This window comes from Nothoprocta perdicaria, unplaced genomic scaffold, assembly GCF_003342845.1.
Source record: "Nothoprocta perdicaria isolate Ctin4 unplaced genomic scaffold, notPer1 scaffold_290, whole genome shotgun sequence".
NCBI lineage: Eukaryota > Metazoa > Chordata > Aves > Tinamiformes > Tinamidae > Nothoprocta > Nothoprocta perdicaria.
Genome location: NW_020455522.1, coordinates 407,636 through 430,966, shown reverse-complemented (window position 1 = coordinate 430,966; position 23,331 = coordinate 407,636). Strand labels below are relative to the sequence as shown.

General features: G+C 46.2%; 1 protein-coding gene across 1 annotated transcript; it reads right to left on the bottom strand.

The window, feature by feature from the left end:
- Nucleotides 1-5,508: 5,508 nt before the first annotated feature.
- On the bottom strand, nucleotides 5,509-8,915 carry CST7 (cystatin F). Its single transcript, XM_026041747.1, has 4 exons — nucleotides 8,840-8,915; nucleotides 6,505-6,677; nucleotides 6,067-6,183; nucleotides 5,509-5,586 (listed from the first exon to the last, which is right to left on the bottom strand). Exons 1-4 carry the CDS (start codon nucleotides 8,913-8,915, stop codon nucleotides 5,509-5,511), a joined length of 444 nt encoding a protein of 147 aa, XP_025897532.1.
- Nucleotides 8,916-23,331: the final 14,416 nt, after the last annotated feature.

Genomic DNA, 23,331 nt, shown 5'->3' with positions numbered 1-23,331 from the left:
GTAGAAAGGAAATAATCAAGATTTACTTGCTACATAATGAAAAGCATCAGTGCTTTCACTGGCCTGCTGTGCTTGTCTTTATTAATGGGAGAGATATGCAAGTGAAAGTGATTCTCTTCCACCGATGCTCCTGTCACCTTGTGCTATTATAAAGTCTGCGTTGCTACAARCACTGCAGCAGCCCTGCGGCAGCGCCTGCTGTATCCGGCTGGCTTGCCCTGTAGCAAGCCAGGGGATGGTCACTTGCTTCATCTAGCAGTTCCAGGACTTAGAAGGAAGCTAAGAGGAAGAAGCCAAGCTCTGCCCTTGGATTCAGCTAATCCTTATCTTGATAGTTTGTGGACAAGGACTGATAAAGAAGTWAGTGTGGCTGATGCTTCCTGATAATAGATATGCCTAGGTCAAAACAGTCAGTGCCTTCCTGGCTCCTRAAACTGAAAGGAGGCCATTTACTATCATGCCGACTGCAGCATTGGTGGTGGACCAGGATGGAAGTGCAGTACCAAGTGGAGGTGTCAGTGAGTAGTTTTAAGGATTTTTCTGACATTCAGGATCTGCCTATTTCTAATTCAAGGAGCCTCAGAGTCTGCAGAAGCTAAAAGGAGCCTCCTTCCTGTGTTCTGGAGGTGCTGACTCCCATTCCTGGTTGGCTGGATGGGATGCCAGCCCGTCTTTACTATGCATAACAGGATGGTCAGCTCCCTGTAGCTGCAGGGTCCGGACAAGATAAAGGCGGATGGCCATACAGCTTGTTCATTGCTCAGCATTGAAGGGTCATGAGAGTGGTATTTTCTTGGAAGCTCGGATACTTTTAGTCCCTGATAGATCCTCAAATGGAATCCTCACAGAGTACTATTAGCAGCATTGAAATGCCTGGAACAAACACTGGGTAAGCTCCTGTTGGAGCTAGTTTGAGACTGCTTTTATGGGTTCATGTCACTTTTGCAGGAAGATGAGGCAATGTTGCAATTTCAGATAGCTTTTGACACATCAATCTTGAGTGATAGAGAAGGCCATGAGAACAACAGCTCCATCTTCTTTTGCTTGATAATAGCAGTGCAGGAACATGGCACTTTTCCAGCTTGCCTGTTGGTTCTCTAGTGTGGATGCATTGATGTTTTTGGAAGAAGCAGGAGCAGTTACAGTAATGACTTAAAGAGCTTGCCAGAGTGAGATTGGTTTTGGTGGCAGGAGAAGGCAGGAAACCTTCTCTGTGCATCTCGGAGGAGTGAGAGTGTGCTGCCTGTGCTGTCTCCAGGCTTCTCTTGGGACAGTCTTTGCAGAACAAATTGGGACTGGCGTTGAAGAGCAGTGCCATCTCCTGAAGCGTTGGGGGAAATCTGTGCTTCAGCACACAGCCCTGCAGTAAATGAGCCTATGGAGAAGGGACTGAGATGGGATACACAATAACTGTGCCTTTTAAAGGTGTATTCTGTAATTCCACTGGGAGAGAAGAGTGATGTTTTGTTGTGAAACAGATGTTTCTACAGGGTAGAAGAACCTAGAAGAATTTATCAGAGCTATTTAAAAAGCTGTTCCTCAGCTGACTGCCCTTCCCTGCTGCACCTATGGCAGAGTCCCTGGAAGATGACTCAAGTGCACACAACACTCTTGTGTAAAAATTGATATTTTGGTGTAAGTGGCTGATAAAGTGCATCTGTGCTAAGGCTTTACAGTCAACTCCTGTTGAGTCTGGTTTGGGTCAGTGACACAGATGTGGTAGTGACCCTTTTGAGGGTCACTAATCATTGGAACTGATTGCCTGGAGAAGCCGTGGAGTCTCCCTCTGTGGAGGTATCAAAAACAGCCTTGACACAGGGTTCTGGACAATGTGTTGTAGATGACCCTGCTTGAGCAGGAAGGTTGGACTGGATAATCTGCAGAGGTCCGTTCCAACCTCAGCCCTTCTGTGCTTCTGAATAATTTGTTCAGTGATCGCTGTAGAGATCTTATGGGCCTCATCCTTTGGCCTCATCAAATTGCTTTAAGTAAAGTAAGTTCTATTAAAGAGAAAAAAAAAAGACTATACTGAGTATAATTAATTTGCTAGCCCTTTTAGAACAGGGGAAATTTAGCAGCGAGTGCAGTAACCTAAATACAACAACAGTTATTTCCCCTGGTTGGGGAAGTCATGTCTCCTCATCTAGCTGTTGTCGCAAGCTAAACTTTGCCTTGTTTCCTTGCAGCTGTTTGTATAGGGTCCTGGAAGACGGTTGGACTGTAAAGTCTACTACAAGATGTATAGAAGCATTTCAAGTCCCTGGTGGGGCGTTGCCGATGCCAAGAAACTGCCAAGGGCTGAGTCTGTCAGTCAGAGATGCTTTATATTGCTGTGCAACTGAAAAATAGAGGTGAGAGCAGCAACTCTGTTGTCCAGCCTGTGAGGGGACCTTGTGAGTAAGTAGAGATCCCAGTTTAAGGGTCTTGGGATCACTGGGAACCTTTTTGTGCGTGAAGGAATCCTTGGTGCACAGTTGGTACCTCCCTTTAGCAGAGCTGTTCACAGAATCACAGAATCATTAAGGTTGGAAGGGACCCCTAGAGAACATCTAGTCCAACCTTCCTGCTCAAGCAGGGGCACCTACAGCATGTGACCCAGGGTGGCATCGAGGTGGGTTTGGAAGACCTCCAGAGAAGGAGACTCCACAACCTCCCTGGGCAGCCTGTGCCAGGGCTTTGTCACCCTCACAATAAAGAAGTTCTTCCTCACATGGAGATGGAGCTTGCTGTGTTTCAACTTACACCCATTGCCGTTTGTCCTATCACTGGCCACCACTGAGAAGAGTTTGGCCCCCTCCTCCCTACATTCTCCCCTCAGATATCTATACATATTGATCAGATCTCCTCTCAGTCTTCTCTAGTCTAAACAGGACCAACTCACTTAGTCTTTCCTGAATAAGATAGATGTTCCATTCCCTTAATCATCTATGTCTCTCTGCCCTGGACCCTCTCTAGAAGCTCCACATCCCTCTTGTCCTGGGGAGCTCAGACTTGCACCAATACTCCAGATGTGGCCTCACCAGAGCTGAGCAGAGGGGCAGGATCTCCTCCCTTGACCTGCTGGCAACATCCTCCTAATGCAGCCAGAATCCCATTGGCCTTGGCCATAAGGGTACATTGCTGACTCATGATTAACTTGGTGTCAACCAGGACTCTCAGATCCCTCTCTGTGGAGCTGCTTTCCAGCAGGTCAACCCCTAATCTGAATTGATGCCTGGGGTTATTCCTCCCCAGATGCAGGACCCTGCACTTGTCCTTGTTGAACCTTATGAGGTTGAGCATGTTGAGGAATACTAAAGGCTATGAGGCTGAGGATCCTCTTGAGAAGAACAGCCAAGAAGTAGGTCGGGCACTGAGTATGTGGTGCTTCTGGTGCTGGAGAGAGATCTGAAGCCAAAGGAAGCTGCTCCTTCAGTTTGTGCATAATGTTGCTATGTTAGCTGATCCCTGTGAAGCACCACCTTTGGTTGTCCCGGAAGCTCTTACTGCCACTGCTGGGGCTATTCCTTTTATGCAGCTTCTGGAACGGGCAGAATCAGACCTCCCTTCTCTCCTGAGGCCACAAATCTTCACTAGATATATTTACCTTCTAGCTGATTARTCCTGGAGAAATGTATGTGCCTTGGTACCCTGGAATAGAAGTCAGAGCCTCCATGAGCTCTGCAAGGGTATGAGAACTCACTGGAGTCAATTGGTAAGCGGTCAGCCTTGGTAAATTCTAGCAAAAACATCTGTTGGGCGGAGACATCAGCTTGAATGCTGCATGTCATTGTGATTAAATGGTTTTTAGCTGCAGTGATTCCTTAAGTCAGTGCTAGCAACATCCTTCTGTTGGGAGACTGTTCAGCTGCCCAGAACATTCCCTAGCAAAGCGCTCTGGAGTGATACTGAGAGCTCAGCCACCTTTAGTTCTGCTCCTTTTGTTTGTGCTTATGGCAACTGTTATCTATYGGGATGTGATGGATGCTGCTACTTCAGCCTGCCTTGTTTATCATAATGTTACAGTAAGTACTTTGTGCAGTTGTTAACATGAAGCTGACCTGAAAGTTCATGCTCAGAGACTGTTCTGGCTTGTGCTTATCTACCTTTTTGAATCTGTGAGCTGACTTAAGCTGCCTGTGCATTCCTCTTCCCTTACTCTGTACCAAGGAGGAAACAGGAATCCGTTTCATTTCTCCTGGGCCAGTTTGGTAGGAAGCCTTTGGCATTGCTGCTGTGTTGAAGCACCCTGCTGAAACAGAAACAGCAAAGCCCTTTGAGATGCACAGAGCGGTTCCTCTGGGACATGGGCTTGCTTCTTGCCCTCTTAAACTTAGCTGTGGCTTGGCTTAGACCCTATCTAGGGTCCTGCACCTTGGCCTGGACCCATCGGTGGCTTTTTCAGACTGAAAGGTAGTTTGAAAGTGAGGATGCTCTTGCTGAAAGGTGCAAGAGAGCTGCAGTGAGGCCACAGTTGTTGGGAGAAAGGTGTGTTTTCTTTTGAAAGGAGATGTTTTTTATAGTTCAGGGCCCTATCAGCTTCTAAGTACTGGTATGTATTTTACTGATCACAGGTCTAGGTTTTGTTCCTCCTTTAAGGGAGAAATTATCTGAGTTCTTCCAAATAAGAATCTTAGTGACATGTAAGCAGTAGTCTGTCTGTGCATGAACAGTGCATCCTGGAGCAACAGTAGGTAGTGACTGAAGCCAGGACAGTGTTCCTCTAAGCTTGAACGTAAGCTATGGGCAACCAGAAACGGAGCATCTTCCATTAACCTGAATGAAACCACTTTGCTTAACATCATCAAAAATATGTTATGGGGTTTGTTCCTGTTTGTCATGATGCCCTTTCATAGAACAGATTTTGTTTAAAGTAGGAGCAGTAGCTGCTCCAGCTGGGCTGCTTCTGGGCAGTGGGTGCATCTCAAAACAGCCTCATCCATCCTCTTGTCTTGAGGCAATGATCAATTCTACCTTACTCATTCCTAGCAGWTATATCTATTTTTTTTTTCTCTAGCACTAGAGACTAGGATTTTTTTTTTCTTTTGTGCATGTGCTTATATCCCCCAGGCCAACTGTCACACTGTTGCAAAGCCTTCCTCAGTGCTGAAGTTATGTGCTGTCATTTAGGCTTCCTCATGGTTACGTGAAAGTCTGTCTCAGAACAAAGCAAGTCTAACAAACCTYCCCAGGTCTGCTCCCAATGCTTAGGCCTAATTCCAGCAGAGAAGGTGGATGGCTTTCTAGTGAATGAGCGACAACAAAATCTCAGGTGCAGTTTAGTTTTAGACCAACAAAAATAGACAACTGGATAGCAGTGAATTGAGTTGAGGCACGTGTTTTGGCCACTCAGATTTTAAGCGTCTTCCATGAGAAAGAAAAAAAAAATCGTGTKCTTTGAAACAAAAGCCCTGTGGCGATTCTGTGTGGCTGTTCTCTAGCCCAGTTTTGACTTCAGCAGTCTAGGCAAGGAGAAGCTCTCGGTGAAAATCCTCCCTGTGAGTCACGTTTTTGCAGGTGAAAGGTGGGTCAGTGACAGAGGGCAATGGAAACGTTTGCTATATGTAACCAAGGCATCATCCAGACCTCAAAATAGCACCGAAGCACCTGCGAATGAAGGGAAATTAGTGACTAGATTCAAATGACTGTACCACTCCTCAGCCTAGGGAACTGTGTTGAGGCAGCTGAGAAGTGCATCTTGTTTTCACCTTTTTTTTTTTTCCTTCTTGCTTTCTTCTTTTACTTCTCCCACCTGCTTTCTCCCAGGAAAAGTGCTATATGCCCATATCTTACAGAAGAAGGCCCAGTGAGGATTCACTCCACCTTGCTGCCCAGGAAGCAGGGAGATGGGGAGTGTGAGCTAAATGACTGTGCCTGACTCGACTCCCTGCAGCCAGGAGCTGGCCCGGGATGCAGGAGAGCTGCCAATCTGCTTATCCTGGTAAACCCGAGTAGCCCAACCTGGCTCTGCACAGAGGAGGCTTTTTACCTATGGGGATATGGCAGAGCTGGTTGGCAACGTGGCCATGCAGCTGGAGATGATCAGGACATGCAGTTGTGGGTACCCCAAGGCACGGAGACACCTACTTGTTGCAGCTGTTTCTTCCTCTGGAATTTGCAGTTGTCCAGGTGGGAGTGCTCCCTCTTCTYGCACACCGTGCGGCCGATTTCCACGTGCAACATGTACTTGAGCCCTCTGACGATCTAGGGAAAGCCAGGGATTCCTCAATAGCAGTGGGAAGAGGTGAGGAGAAACGATGCCAAAATAGTTTTAGCTACTTTGGATCAAGTGCTACATCTGAATTGCATGCGGAGTTGTGAGTGGAGGCACCTTGCACTGAATTGCTGTGTGAAATAACACTGTCCTGCAGAGCAATTGAATGACAGAGAGGGACATTTGCTGTTTGTTTTTTGGCAGGCATGCCTAGCAGTCCTGGGCAGGCTCAGGACTCCTGTGCCTRGGGTGTTCTAGGACAGGGTTGACTGCTAAATGGTTTGAGGGAGCAATAGGATTTGGGCTCTTACCTGCACCATGGCTTTCTCTATGTGCATCTCTTTAAACAGAAAGAGGTCGTTGGAACTGTTGTTGTATCGGTAAACGCCAAAGCGAGCCGCCTTGCGAACGCCAGAGTTGTTGGTGTTCACGGGGACAGGGGAGCCGGGTTTCATGGTTGAACGAGGCGGTGGCACGTGCACAGCTAGAATGACACAAAACATGAGCACAGAACGTATCTCCTGGTGCCTGGTGTGGTGGAAGCTTCACGTTTGTTCAAGCCTCTGAACTAAAGTTGAGCCTTCATACTTGTCCTGCATGCTTGTGCTTCAGGAAAGCTCTGCTTGCCTCCACTACAAAGTATTTCTTTTTAAGTGTTTGAAATGGGGAAGCAAWCCTATGGGATGAGGTGACAGGAGAAAGAACACCATCTCCACCAGTTGTGTAGTTATGGGGAGGGGAGCCATGGAGAGGCTGTCATCGTCCTGCAGCTGGCCAGGGAAGGCCCCAGGACACAGCAGGGGCCTCCCGCTCTGCTGTACTGGTGTGGTTGGCTTTGGGCAGCTGCTGCACTGAACAAATGCCAAGGACCATCTTATCACAGTCATGAAGCAGAGCGGCGCGATGCAAAGGAAATAGAGATGGAAGAAAAATAGTTCATGACCTTTCACGTTTGTGAGCACTTATCTCTACATAGCACTTAGTAKCCTTAACCTTAGCTATTTGTCTTCCCTTCCTGTCCCTCAGCTCATCTCTTTAGTAGTTTGAAAGATGTCTGAAGCTGACTGGATGGCAACTGCAAGAGTCTGCTGGGCAAAGAGTAGCTCCCTGGCTTGGACTATTCTGGCTATTGGTCAGATGATATAAGGTCCCTTTGTGGCTTAGTAGCCCTCAACACCTCTTAGAGTCATGGTGATGTCCTTATGAGGACGGCTGAAGTTACACTGGATATATGGCAAAAAGCCAATGAAATGAACGGAGTGAATGTTTAAAATGGCATGAATGAGGGTTGAAAGCAGGAGTTGGCATCYAAATTGCCGCCCTAGTGCCTAGGTCCAGCAATGTCATGCACGTGTCAGGCAGAGTCTCTGGAATACGGAAGTCCATCACTTCTTAACGTGTTTTAAAAGCAATGCTTGGAGGTAAACAATATAGGTAAACAATTTAGGAAGACCTAGCAAAATCATATATTCAGACCATATGTTGTGGACAGGTRGCAGGCTGCTGCGTGCTTTAGTTTAGTACTCTAGTTATCATTAATGAGTACCAGGCATTGCACCTACTTCATCCATTGCATGTTGTTTACCGACTGTTTTTTTGCTGGTGATCCAGATTCCTCAAAGCTATATTATATATATTATATTATATATATATATATATATATATTTTTTCTCCTGATGTGCTTTGATTCCAGTTCGAGGTGCGAACACATGGTGAACCGCATGGTGCACCCTCTGCTCTGAAATAAGGTCACGTTAACTGTTTGGATGACTTTGCCCTGCTCTGTTTCGAAAGCCCAGAAATCCTCTGGGGTGAAGCACCTGTCAGCAAGGCGTTTCACCCTGTTGCTGCACCGTGAGAGCTCTCTCCTGCGAACGCTCTCGCTAGGTGCTGCTCCCTGCTGTCCCAACCTGCACGGAAGTAAATGGGGATATTTATATCTCAGACTTCTTTTTGTTTTTTTTTTCCTCCTTTTATTGGGTGCTTTCAAAACCTCCTCTCTGCTACTGCTAGGAGTAAGACTAAGTTTTATCTTTACACTTGAGAAGCAGCCCAGTTCCGTCCTGCCTCCACAGCCCGCAAAGGAAACCACAGCCCAACAGAAAGCTATTGGCTAATTGAGCAACACTGCGGAGTGTGAGAGCCTTCTGTGCATGGGAGCTGAAAGAAAACTAAAGTAAAACCAAAAGCTTCAGAAAGAAAGCTGTCTGCAGTCTCYGTTCTAACAATTTAAGACCAGCTGCAATCAAGAGAGTTTCCTTGCTCAGCAAAGTAAGAGATGATACAGAGTAATGTCTCATTAAAGTCAGCTAATCGGCGCTCAAGTGCACATCTGTACTTAGCAGTAAAATTGTTGCACACACTGTTTTTAGATTTAATAATCAGGGTCGTGCGGAGTTTAAGCATTGACAAATAAATTAAAAGTGTGAGTTTACTTTAAAATCCTCCTATATCCCTAGATAACAGGATTTGCTACACAGGGAGAAAATCTTTCAAGCAGTTGAAGTTTCAGCTGAATTTCAACCCTGTGGTGCTGAGCCAGCAAAGGCAGGGGTCAGACAAGAGTTGCTATTTTCTGCCGTGTGAAAGTGCTGCACTCTCAGGACCTAAAGCGTGAGGAAAACAGAAATTATTTTCCCATCTTACCACCTGATGTCTTGGTGAAGCTCCAGAGTGCCAAACAGCAGAGTGTGGCAAAGCTGCAGGCAAAGGTTGCAGCCATCTCCACTGCTCCAGAAGAGGAGCCTTTGAGACAGAAGCGCCYGCCCTGCTTCCTGTAGATGAAGATGCGTCTCTCTTAGATGCTCTTATTGGCTGGGGACAGAAGGAGTGGGGAACCAGCCTCCCTCACCAYGATGACAGTTTTGACACTGACTTTATCTCCTGCTGAGAGTGACTATGCACCTCTTAACCCTACCGCAAAGCTGCTGCTCGGAAATTGTCGGAATGGTTCCGGTCCCGCAGCTGAAAGGGATCTTTGCTTCGTGAACCTCAGGAGCTACACAGAAATAGGGCTGGTTGTACGTGATGTGACACCCTGAGGGTGAGGAGAGTTATGGTCATGTGCTTCAAGGCTCACAGGGAAATTTTCTGAAGAAATGGGCTCTGAGCCCAGGGTAGATGGAGCTCCTGAGTGCTGGCTGGGTGTCTAGGTGGGGTGTATGGAGCTGCAGTGAGGGGTAACAATGACTGGAGACAGAGGGTGGCAAGGAAGTGGCAAGTGTGCCCGTTTGAGGGGCTTCATTGCGTAAGGAGAAAATGCATTTTGGCTTCAGTGCCTGGGGGAAGAGACTGCCCTGTGTTTACAAAAGGTGTTTTGAAAGCAGGAATAGGCTCCGTTGTGCTCAAGGAGGGTAAAATTTCCTCCAGATGTGGAAGAGAGAGAGAAAGAGCTCAAGGGCAAGGAGTAGTTTGACTCTTTACGGTGTTTGACTCTTCGGCTCTAGGGATAAATTCCCAAAGGCTGATCCTTGACTTCCTGAGAGATCTCCAGGCGGCACTGGTTCATGCTGAGYGGCTTTGCAGTCTGGGAGGAGGGCTTGGCTGCCAGACCATACAGTTTTCATCATGCAGATGTCAGATTTAAGAGACTGGGAGATGAGTTGAGAGCTGCCAGAAGGGCTGGCATGATGAACCTCAGTCTGTGCGTGCGTGTGTGTTTCAGGTGGTCCAGAAGGTGCTCTCTTGCTTGGACCAGCAAATCATCAGTGCTCCTATCTGAGAAATGCCATTTTACTGCCTGAAGCATATTCCTAATCCAGGCTGTTGTGGGTGGCACAGGGGCTGCTAGAGAAGAATCTTTTTAGTGTTTCCTCATAGGAAGAGATTATGTCACCTCCTTGTTGAAATGTCCTACTGAAAAATGAATGGCACAACCATGGTGAGTCACACTTATTATCAGTCCTACTTGTACAGGGCTTCTGAATCAGGCTTCAGAGCCCATGAAAAATTATGAGAGGGGATGAGAGGGGTTTTCCTTTATTTTGGGTCACTTTTTGTCCCATGACCCGTGGTTGTGCATCACGATTCAGTGCACTAATTCTTCACTGTAGCCCATGTGCCATGTCATAGGGAGCTACTTCTTCCACCTCCAAAGCTTCTCTGTCTCCTTGAATAGCTCAGCCTACCARCACCAGAAATCCTGAAAAATGAACTTGGGGGACAGGTGAAACATTAGAGTGTAGGATGTCCTTAGCTGAAAGCTAAAGATTTATGGCAGTGCTGATGCCAATCTGGGCTGAAGAGTATGCAGATGCAGGCAGCGAGCCCCACTGGATGGCACAAACGTGCATCCCGTTGCAAGCGCAGGCAAGCATTCAGTTTGTGAAAGACAGATAGTGTTGGCCTATACAGTGAGCTGCAAGGCCAGCTCACTACTAGACCCACAGCTGCAAGGCTACCTTGCTTAGCTGGTGGCACTAGAGGGCACCAGAATGTAATTATTCATTATGCCACAGCCCAAACTTGTCTGGTCCCAGCATGTGCAGAGTGTCCCGCAGCAGCAGAGCTGTTGCTGCAGTTCCTCTGACCTCAGTGCCCAGGAGCTTGGGCTGCTCTTGCTCAGTCTTAATCATCACGGAGGACAAAGTTGAGCACAAATCTCACACACAGCAGAGCTGTCTCTGCTGGAGTGGCTGTCTGCTTCAACCATGTCCAGAACTTGCAGCCCTTCGGTCTTGCCCGTGGCTTTGATGGACCAGCTCTTGGGTGTCTGATGGGGGTAGGAGCATGGTCTGTCTGTGAAAGAGCTTAGAGCTTCTCCTCTAAGCTCAAAATATATTAATACTTGTTATTTCTCTTCAACAGTGCAATTTTTGTGCAATGGAGAGCAGAGGAGGCTGTAGTTGGAGAATGACCCATGAACTGCATGGGTTGACCTTGGAGGACCCTGTTCTTGACAAGTGGCAAATCACTTGAGAATTAGGTGTCTCAGCTGGCATTTTCTTGCCTAAGAGTGCTCTGCTCTTAGGGAAAATAAGTGCATGGAAATGGTGTCTTGTTGTGTCCACCTTCTCATTGTCTCCTCCAGGGTAGTTGGCATCCCTTGGGRCACAACAGCTCTGTGTCTTGGACCTTTCCCCAGGAGGAGTGCAGCAGTGTGGTATCTGCTCTCACATCCACCCCAAGGAAACAAGGCAGATCCTCTTCTTGTTTCAACTCCCTTGGCATCACTGATGTGAATTTGGCTCACTTTCCCTGGAATGTGGGTCCAAGCCTCTCCTCCAGCTCAGCACACGCTGTGCCTGGTGCTTTCTACATTTCCCATAATGTGGTTGTTTCTATGCGAGCAGAAATCCTGAACAGGGAGAGAGCAGCAGGAAYTGAGCAGAAGGCAGCTAGCCGATTATCCCAGGGTAAACAGCGCATCTGCTTTAAACCAACAACTTGCCCTGATCTGGTCTAAATCAAACCCAAGACCCTTTTGCATTGATGGCTTTAAAAAAAAGCTCAAAAGACCGGCACTCCTGAAGAATACTCTTGTTTATTTTTTGTGTGAAAAGAAGTTGTTTAATGCAGGTTGTGGGAGACGACTCCTCTCTCTCCTGCAAATTTGCCAAAYCTGTTTGTTCTTCTGCCGTCAGTCTGGGTTATTAAAGGTTTGGAAACTGTACAGCCGTTGGGATTTTTTAATTAAATAACCCTCCCCCCACCCCGCTTTTTTGTTATCTATGCAAAATGAATCAAATATGCAAATATTTTTCCTTTTCTTTTGAAGAATCGAAGCCACAGTACAGGCATAACTCATTTTATCGTGCTTTGCTTTATTGCGCTTCACAAATGTTGCACTTTTTACAAATTGAAGGTTTGTGGCAACCCTGCTGAGAGAAGTGGGGAAGCTGCAGAAGAAAAGTTTGAGGTCAGCAGAGGTTGGTTCATCAGCAAAGAAGCTGTTTTTGTAACAGAAGTGCAAAGTGAAGCAGCAAGTGCTGATGTAGTAGTTGCATGGACTTCTCCAGATGATTTAGCTAAGATAATCRATGAAGGTGGCTACGCTAAGCAACAGATTTTTCATGTAGATGAAACGGCTTTGTTGGAAGAAGATGCCATCAAGAACTTCCATAGTTAGAAGTCAATGCCTGGTTTCAAAGCTTTAAAAGCTTATGCAGTTGGTGACTTTTGAAGATGATGCWCWTTTACCATTCCAAAAATCTCAGGGCGCTTAAAAATTATGTTAAATCTACCTTGCCTGTGCTCTGTAAGTGGAACAACAAAGCCTGGGTGACAGCACATCTGTTTACAACATGGTTTGCTGAATATTTTAAGCCCACTTTTAAGACCTACTGCTCACAAGTGAGATTCTTTTCAAAATAATACTGCTCAGTGGCAAGGCACCAGGCCACCCAAGAACTATGGTGGAGACGTACAGTGAGATTAATGCTGTTTTTATGTCTGCTAACACAATATCCATTCTGCTGCCCATGGATCAAGGAGTAACTTAGGATTTCACTTCTTATTAAAGAAATACATTTTGAAAGACTAGAGCTGCCATAGATAGTGATTTCTCTGATGGATCTGGGCAAAGTAAAATGAAATCCTCCTGGACAGGAAGCACCATTCTAGATACCGTTAAGCATATTTGTGGGTCTTGGGAGGAGGTGACAATATCGACATTAACAGAAGGTTGGAAGAAGTTGATTCTGACATCTATGGATGACTTTGAGGGGTTCAAGATTTAAGTGGAGGAAGGGGTTCAAGATTTAAGTGGAGGAAATAACTAGAGATGTGGTAGAAATAGAAAGAGGACTAGAATTAGCAGTGGAGCCTGAAGAGGTGGTTGAATTGCTGCCATCTCATGATAAAATTTTAATGGCTGAGGAGTTGTTGCTTTTGAATGAGCAAATAAATGGGTTTCTTAAGATGAAATCTACTTTTGGTGAAGTGTTGTGAACATTGTTGAAATTACAACAACGGATTTAGACTACATAAGCTTAGTTGATAAAGCAGTGGCAGGGTTTGAGAAGATTGAAAGAAATTCGCTTGTGGGTAAAATGCTATAAAACAGCATTGCATGCTACACTGAAATCTTTTGTGAATGGAAGAATCAATTGATGTTGCAATTGAAGTACATGAAGTTTCATTTTCACAAAATTTGGTAGATTTTGCAGCAGCATTTCTGGTTTCCTCCCTTCAAGCCAGGTCTTTGGCCACCCAACACCTGATAGTAGCCTCCACAGCTTCTTGGAATAACACCAGCAGAAGCTGCATGGGTCGCTCCTCAGTTACACTCCTACAAATGCACTCCGCATCTGGTCTTGTATCGACACTCTCACGTTTGCAATCCTGATTCTCTCTTTGCACTTCATGGATCAATGGGGGACTGTAAGAAAAAAAAATCTCATTAATGTTTGCAGAGGTGTGGAGATTGACTGGAGATGGAATCTGCATGGATTGCACTTTCAAAAGTTTTAATTAAGACACATTTAATGATGTCAATAGTTGTTTTCTTTTTCCTTTAGTCTATCTTAGATTTTCAAGGTCTTCATCTGATCCTCAAGGCAACTAGTTTAGTTGAGTTTGCTTTAATGAAGGATCCGAGCAGGAGGATGTTTATTTGGCTGGAACATAGATGTCACTACATTTCAGTTTTAGGGAGACTAGTTCATGACAAAATGTTTTGCTTTGGCAGAGTGCCAACAAGAGACCTCAGGCCTTAGAGGAGAATGAGATGGACATGATGTCTTCTTCCACACTGGAAACCTCTGCTTTGGTGCAGATGCTGAAGTATGTGGTGCTACAGAGAAAAGACAGCCCAAAGAAGGAGGACCAGAATGAAGAATTCAGGTCAGGACCCAACTGCTCCTCTTCCTTCCCATAGCAGGAACATTCCCCCAACCTAGCTTTCCTAAGCAGAAGATAGTGCAGCTCATGTAGCAGGGGCTTTTAAGTACAGAGTCACACAAGCAAGCCAGAGGATAAAGACCCTTCAGAGTAGCTTCCGTGTTTCTTCTGGCAGAGGCTCTGCTGCTCCTCAACATTCTGCCTATGACTCCTTTGCAGAAATAGCTGTAATTTTTGGACTGCATCTGTTTTTATTCAAGCAATAACTTTCAAACTGACTTTCAGCCAAACCCCAAAATAGGCTGCAAAGTCTTGAGGATAATTTGGTTGCCATGTAATTATACACAGGCAGTGATCTGCTGAAGGAAGAGACCCACATCAATGTCTTGGTTGAAGGGAAGGGGAGAACATCTCTGAGAGATGCCTTGAGGGCAGAATTACTGAAAGTGTTTTGGATGTGCTAAAACACTTTGTTTGCAATTGCATGTGGGGAGCAGTTTCACTGGGAGTGTGTGGGCTGCTGATCAGATTGGTGAGCAGACAGCCTGGGATGGGGTCTGTCTCTCTATATCTACACACAAAGATCATATTGTTATTGCATTAGAAAGTGCCTGGGCAGTGCCATAGGCTCAGTCAGGTACTCAGTGCTGCTACTACTACTACTACTACTACTCAGTGCTGCTAGGTACTCAGTGCAGCTCAGGGCTGCTGTCTCTTGCACAAGATGGAAGGAGTTGTCCTCAGGGAGGCCAAGGAGGAAGGTGCTGCGATGACAGGCAAGCTCTGCAGGCAGAGAGCATGCTGGAACAGAGGGAGACATGGCATGCCTGGATTTAGCTCACAGGTGCTGTGTGGAGACACACGGGAGCACCAGCGCAAGGGACACACGATGCATCAGCCCTGCTTCCTCTCCCTAGGCAGGGAGAGCATCCACACACGGCTGGGGGACCTGTGTTAGGCTCAAAAACCTGCTCTGCAGGAAMGACTGCTCTTAGGCAAGGAGGACAAAAGGATCTGCAACAAACAGGACACGTTGTACTAGCTCTATTCCTTTTTCGGTGATTCCTTTTATGGGAGAAACTGATTTCAAGGCTGTAGTAAAAAACAAGCCACATAAAGTGGCTGAAGAAGCTGGCTACAGTGAAAGCTTGTCTCAGGCTGGGAGTCTTCAAGATTGGTTTTCAGACTGAGATGTTTTCTATATTCCGGATGAGTTTTGGCACAAGCCATGGAAAAACAAGTGCAAGACAGATTGAGGCATTGTGGTGCTGCAATATAAGCCAGTGTCTGCAATGCAGTGCATACTGCAGGTCTCCCAAGATGAAGGAAAATGAAGTTGTGCTCTCTAGCACTGCTTAAAAATCCCATCCAGAACTCCATGGAGCTTCTCTGTCTATCATGTCCCMTCGGCACTGTTGAGACTTGGATCTGACGATCACAGCTTGCCTTTCCTGGTCTATTTTTCATCACTGCTGCATCTTACCTGTTGCTTCAGATCAATGTGGAACAGCTACCCACTGACTTGATGGAGCCATTCACTATGATTTCGTGTGGAGCTGGCAGCAYTGACATGTGCAGAACCCTCTCATGGTAAGAACAGTGTCAGAGATCTCCTGCCAGGAAGAGCAGGATATTGGTATGGCCTGGATCTAATTTCAGTCCACAGAGTAGTGTCTACTACCTCACTACCCTTGGCAGAGAGTTTCTCCTCTTGCTGGCCTCCTGTAAGATTTGCATGTGGGTGCCCAGACTCAGGGAAGAAAATRAAGATCCCTCCCCTTTCCATCTGCTCTGCATCTACTTGCAGTTCAGGCAATGGCTGAAAAGCCATGCTGTGGCTCAAGACCTATAACACAAGTGTTATCTGCTAAAATTCATCATAAAAAGAGGAGGTTAAGCCAGTACTATAGCAACAAAAGTGAAGAATCAATCTGGGCTTAATTACCTTTCACAGGGAGTGTTTTGGAGCAATTCACATAGCTGCCCTTCTACTCCCTCTGTTAAAGGCAGTGTGTGCATTAGGTTCTTTAGCAAAGCTAATCAGCTTAATAGGGAATAGATCATCCTCAGAACTGTAATGGGGAGATTTAAGAAAATAAAAGAAAAAGGAGGCTTACTTATATAGCAGAGCTGCTGTTCTGCTCTCACGGTGCTTGGGAAGTCTGGGGTGTGTGTGTGTGTGTGTGTGCAGACTTGCATTAATAATTTCTTCCTTAGAAAAGAAGCATGTTGTGAGGCTGCTGAAACACCTTCTGTAGCTCATTGTCTGCAGAAGCAAGAGACAAAGAACTGAGGGTTGCTTTTTTATTTTTTGATCACTTGTACTAAGCTAAAGCTTCAGAGGCCTTGTCTGGAGACAAAAGGAAGCTCTCATAAACAGCTCAATCTGGGATGACAGTTGTGAATGATATGAATGACACCTGCTTTTTTAAATGTYGGTGAAGCAAATTAGATATTTAACAAGCAAAGGAAAATTTTCAGTAAAGGACCAAATAGTGTGCTTACATTTTATCAAAGAATCTAGAAGTGTCACCAACCTACTTGCTCCAAGACATACCACAAGCTGAGAGATGATGGTCAGGGAATAACACCTGCTGCTGCTGAGTTGCCCCATTTCTAGGTCCAATATGACTCATCTTTTTCGGAAGGCCTGGGTGTTGTCTGCCTTTGGAGAGGGGTTTGTGAATGCAAAACCTTGGATCTAGCCATWTTGAATATCTGGGTTGGGAATTTTCTGTGGAACTTGGTTACTTGGATGTGGTGGGTTCTTGTGTACCAGTGGTGTGAGCGTTGCTCTCTTTTTTCAGTCTGGCTTTGCTGGACTGGAAGGTGCTAAAGGTCATAGAACTATTCCTGGCAATGGGAGCAAAGCAGCGGAAAAGGAACAAGCCGCCCTGAAAGCAACTCTGTTGTGTCTCCTAACCAGCCCTGGTGATCAGGTCTTCTTGTATCCTCCTTCGTTGAGCTGAGACAGTGTTAAGTCAGGCTTGGAGCGCTTCAGCAGAGATCAGTATTTTTCTCTGTCTAAAATAACTTCTCCCATCAGAACATAATCACTTTGTAAAAACCTGTCTGAGAAGATCTACCACCAGGATGAATAACGCGATGAGACAAAATGAGAGCGAGACCCTGCGCAACTTCCATGTGAGATGGAAGGAGTTGGAGAATTTCAAGTGAATGCAGGTTTGGAAGGAATCCCCTGAAAGCGCAGGAAACCTGCCCTTTTCCTTCCCGCCAGCAGACCAACAGCTCTAGATGTGCTGAGGGTGCAGAGGAAACATAGATTCCCCAAGACATCAGCACTGTTCGTGGTGGGCAGCAGCTGCAAGACACCCTCACATTCCTAAGCATCTTTCTACATTACAAAAAGGCCTTGATTCCCATCTCTTCCTCATCTCATTTGTGCTGGCAGTGCTCGTTTGACCAAGGGGAAGGATAGGTGGGAAGKGGAGTGAATGCTGCTTGGGGGGTGTCAGGATCAGTCTAATATGATGTGAGCCTGTGGGTGCTGGCACCAAAGAGAAGTGGTGAAGGGAACTGGAAAATTGATGCAGTGGGAAATTTCACAGAAAATGGTGTTTTTCTGAGGAAGACCCAAARTATGTGTACAGATTGTCTTCATGCAGTGTCCTACAAACACAGTTTTTCTTGGTGAAGTGACAAGCTAAAGGGGAAAAGGTTGCTTAGTGCTGACCTGAGGTTTTAACAGGAAATTATCTGTGAAATTATTATGGTCAAATTCAACCGTTTGTTGTGGTTATTTTGTCCTTAAAGTACCAATGGGTTCCCCAGCCGCTTCTCCTACATCTCCTAGGGGTTTTTCTGCCGTGCTCAACCCAGATCTGTTTTGGTGAAACTGTGACCTGGGATCAGACCAGAAAAACAAATAGGTTGAGAAAAAGAGCTGTATGAGAAAGCAGAGAGAGGCTGTGTTGGGGATCTCCACCCTGTGGCTGGTGATCTTCAGCTTGTGCTGGTTGGCAAGCATGCTGGCCTGTCTTACTGTCACCCCAGTGTCTCAGCCTTTCTCTTGCTGCTCCCTGACTAGGGACGCCATGGAAAGCCACTTTCCAGTGGTAATGTTTTCCCTCTGCCTCTTCTCACATCTTCAGAAAGACAGAGAGGTCAGATGTGTTTGTGTAAAAAGTCTAAACTAGTCAGTGTGCAGGTATGTGCGGAGAGTGCGACATCATTCCAGTGGTGATTCTAAGACGGAGCCCATCTTGGCTTGGATGTGCTCCTCCTGTGTTGATCCTAGTGATTTAGACAGCATGGTAGCAACGTTCAGCCCTGGGCTCACCAATCCTAGGTATGCAACTTGGCGTCAAGGATGCCACCTCCTCACTGTCTGCATGAGTCTGTCCAAGATGTGGACACTATGGATTGGTGACAGTCCATAGGAGCTTGTGGTGAGGGCCAGAGCAGCTGCACYGTGTGAAGGGAGCATGCCAGTAGCAGGATGAGGCCCAAGGAGGCTGGAGAGAGGCTTTCCAGCTGGAGCTGCAGTCATGGTGTTGGACAAAACAGCCTAAAGGGAAAATGTCCTTAGCAGGCGTACAGGACAGAAAGACCAGGAAAATGTGTGKTAGGAGAAATGACAACCAGCAAAACAGATCAGGAGTCCAACTGCAGGCTAGAGAATAACTCTTTTATTATTTATTTATTTATTTATTTTTGTCACTCCAGAAGAGGAAGAACCAAGAAAGTGAAGAAGCTGAGCAATGAGGCACCTAGCAAAGCGACCTACGTGCCAGGCCCTTCACTGATGAACTGGGTGAGAGGCAAGGCAGAGGAGGAGAGGAAGTTGGCAGCAGTTAGTGGGTCAATATGAATAGTGGATTGTCCTGTTTCCCACCTGAACTCCAAATTTAGAAAAATCATATTTTGTTCAGGACTATCTGAAAGGTTTTCCTGAATCCACCAAACACTGAAGATAAAAATCTTTCTTCTGCTTAGATCTTCCAGGCAGAGGCCTGTGGCATAGTTTTAGATGCAGTAAAAGTCCTCTTTACCTCTCCAGTGAATGCCGGCGTATACCCACTGAACAGGATGCGTGGATGTGATGCAGGCAGAAGGAACCCAAAGTGGGCAGTCAGAGAYGCAATCTCTGCTCGTGGACAGTTCTTTAGTTTCAGGGGCATCTTCATACCTGAAGCTCTTTTAGAACATATTTGTATGCCTGACCATTACTGACCAGGAAACCATTCCTGTTTTAGAGAAATCTTTCTCTCATTTTCAAATGAGTCTTACAGCAAGTACAAATTCAGAGAGAGCCTGTGGTAACCATCATTCTRAATTTCCCAGCTGCTTGACACACATTCTTTTTTTTTTTCTTAATCTACAGGATTTTAACAATGTTATGCTACAAAAATCCATGCTGAAGTACAGAGTGGAGTGATTAATCTGGAAATGGTCTAGATAAGTTTGTGCTGTATGAGAATATATCACTGCTTGGTTCACTCTACTGGCTATGGCATATGGGTAGAAATTAAGTGATACAGGTGTAAGAGTGCTTTACCCCAGAATGGCTAATTCTGGCTCCTGAAATCACAGAATGGTTGATGTTGGAAGGGGCCTATAGAGATAATTTCATTCAAACCCCTTGCTGCTCAAGCAGGGACACCTAGAGCACATGGTGGRTGGCATCCAGGTGGGTTTGGAAGTCCTCCAGAGAAAGAGACTCCACAACCTCCCTGGGCAGCCTGTTCCAGGATCTGTCGTCTTCACACTAAAGAACTTCTTCCTCACATGCAGATGGAGCTTCCTGTGTTTCAACTTATACCTATTACCCCTTCTCCTGTCACTGGCCACCACCGAGAAGAGTTTGCTCTCCTCCTCCCTACATTCTCCCTTCAGGTACGTACTTATACATATTGATCAGATCTCCTCTCAGTCTTCTCTAGGCTAAACAGGCCCAGCTCACTTAATAKTTCCTGAATAAGATAGAAATTCCATTCCCTTAATCATCTTTGTTGCTCTCTGCTGTACCCTCTCTAGGAGCTCCACATCCCTCTTGTCCTGGGGAGCCCAGAACTGCACACAGTACTCCAGATGTGGCCTCACCAGAGCTGAGCAGAGGGGCAGGATCCCCTCTCTCGACCCGCCTGCAACATCCTCCTAATGCAGTCAGAATCCCATTGGCCTTCTTGGCCACGAGGGCACACTGCTGACTCATGGTTAACTTGGTGTCAACCAGGACCCCCAGGTCCCTCTCCGTGGAGGTGCTTTCCAGCAGGTCAACCCCTAATTTGTACTGATGCCTGGGGTTATTCCTCCCCAGGTGCAGGACCCTGMACTTGTCCTTATTGAACCTCATGAGGTTCCTCTCTGCCCAACTCGCCAGCCTGTCCAGGTCCCTCTGGATGGCAGCACAGCCCTCCRGAGTGTCAGCCACTCCACCAAGCTTGGTATCATCCACGAACTTGCTCAGGGTGCCGTCTGTGCCCTCGTCCAAGTCATTGATGAACAAGTTGAACAGCACCGGGCCCAGTACTGACCCCTTGGGGGCCACCGCTGGTCACAGGCCTCCAGCTAGACTCGGCCCCATTTATCACCCCCCTCTGAGCTCTGCCATCTGGCTAGTTATTAATCTATCTCATTGTCCACTCGTCCAATCCACACTTCCAGAGTTTTGCTATGAAGATGTAATGGGAGACTGTATTGAAAGGTAGACAACATCCACGGCTTTCCCATCATCTGTTCAGCCAATCATCCCATTTTAGAGGGCCATCAGGTTGGTCAAACATGACTTCCCCTTGGTGAATCCATGCTCACAACTCTTGATCACCTTCTTTTCCTTCACATGCCTAGAGATGCTCTAGGGTCCACAGATTTATGGGTGTCCAGTTTGCCTAAATGATACCTAACGCAGTCCTCCTTGACCAGTGGAAACTCTTCCTCTTTCCTGGTTCTCTCTCTTTTACCAGGGCTCTGTGGTTCATGGGGACTAACCTTAGCACTAAAGACAGAAGCAAAGAAGGCATTTGGTAATTCTGCCTTCTCTGCATCCTCTGTCACCAAGGCACCCTTCCCATTCAGCAGTAGACTAACCTTTTCCCTAGACTTCCTCTTGTTGCTGATGTAGTTATAAAAGCCCTTCCTGTTGTCCCTGACATCCCTTGCTAACTCTAGGTCCAGATGGGACTTGGCCTTTCTCATTGCACCCTGTATTCTCTGACAATGGGCCTATATTCTTCCATGTGGCCTGGCCCTTCTTCCACATGATGTATGTTCTCTTTTTCTCATTAAGTTTACCCAACAGCTCCTTGCCCATCCACACAGGTCTCCTGCCTGCCTTGCTCAACTTCTTTCTTGTAGGAATACCCTGGTCCTGAGCTTGGAGAAAGTGCTGCTTGAATATTAGCCAGCTCTCCTGGACTCCTTCCCTTCTAGGGAATTCCTCGAGAAGCTCCCCACAGGAGCTCCCCACAGGGGATTCCTGAAGGAGCTCCCTAAAGAAATCAAAGTTAGCTCTCTTGAAGTCCAGACTTGCAATCCTACTTCTTGCCCGGCTTCTCCCATGCAGGATCATAAATTCCAATATCTCATAGTCATAGCAGCCAAGGCTGCCTCCAACCCTCACATATCCAACTAGACCATCTCTGTTTGTTAGTATCAGGACTAGCAGCACCCCTCCCCTTGTTGGCTCCTCCACCACCTGCATCAAGAAGTTATCTGCAATGGTCTGCAGGAACCTCCTGGACTGTCTATTTCTGGCTGTGTGATTATCCCATCAGACATCAGGGTGGCTTATGTCCTCCATAAGGACCAAGGCCTGTGATCATGAGGTTTCTTGCAGCTGTCTGTAGAAGGCCTCATCCACTTCCTTTTCCTGGTCAGGGGGCCCACAACAATGTCCCCCCGTTGGCTTTGCTTTTAATCCTCACCCACAGACTCTTGACTTGSACTTCATCCTCCCCTATGCTGAGCTCCATACATTCCAAATGGAAGTGCTTTTGGGCTTTCGGGTAGCTTTGTTCACACTTTTGTTCACACTCCAATGGCTGCCCCACGTGAATTACATTCAACAGGCAAAGCAGAGAGCTTTGGCCCATGGACAAGGCCTCCTAGGCAAAGCCTGGATACACTGTTGGGAAGCACATTAGCTAAAGCCTCATTTCAAGCTGTAGAGCATAAAGCTTAACAGAAGGCAGTTCTYCAAAAAGACCTCGCCTGGCCTGACATCCTCATTTAATGCACAGTTGTCTCTGATGTTATTTGTTCAGTTTTGCCTTCTGCGCTGCTCTGTTATCTGTACACAAGCTCTGTACCTAGAGGTTCTTTTAGTTACAGCTTTAGATTTCAGTTGTTACTGGAGCTTGACATATTTCTGTCTCTCTCATTAAAATGAAAGGGAAGTTTCTTTGTCCGTCTCTGCTCCCTAGTCTTTTGCATTGCTGCATTTTATGCCATGCACATTCAAGATGTAATAATTGCAGTCATTTTTGCTGTGAATGGTAATTCCTTAGTAATTGCYATCTATTTACCTTTTATTGGTAGCGATGCCTTAGCTTTGCAAATGCAAGATCTGGACTATCCTGGCAGTGACCTAGGGAAAGCTTGCTTAATGAAAGTAAAAATGCATTTGTGAAGTTTTAAATGAGGCAGGTGCAGAGAACTCCCTGTTTTATTTTTGGCTGAACATGGCTAACCCTGTTCCTCAGCAAGCTCATAAGGGCATTTATGGACTGGAGAGCAGGGAACTGCCCAAGGATGAGTGCAGAGAGGAGCAGGAGGTGCATCCCTTCTCTCCACGAGGTTTTAGGGCAGCTGATCAGCTGAATGCCTCCATGAAAAGCACAGCTGGAGTGTGACTCGGATCCCAAAAAGTCAGGTGTGGTGTTTGTTTTAGCCATGGCACCAAGCAGTGTCTGCAGCCCAACTTGTGACCTTCTGCTTCTGCTCTGCTGTGAGGAGACTGTTGATGCGAACGCTGACAGCTTTTGCAACGGGCTGTTACTGAGTTGCTGTTTCCTGATTCAAGCCAACTGTGGCACTGGGAATACTGATTATTATTGTCATTTTTCATTTCTTTGGCAGTTCTCTTTTTCATCTTTTGATCTATCCACACTGAAGCCAATAAGCCCCTCAGAATCCCTCCCTCCCACATGCACAGCATTTTTTTTGATAGTCACTTTGAGCAAACTTCAAGAGAAATTCTGAGTAATTTTCATCTCCTTTCACCATCAGATCATTAAAGTGAGACAAGTAAAGCATCCCAGAATAAAAACGTCAGGCAAAAAAAAAAAAGCAACTTTTTAAATATTAGCAGATTTAAATTAATGTTTGATAAGATTCCATGTTGATTTTTGATTACTAGTACCTTTTACAAGATACAGCTATAAGACCTGTATCTTTTA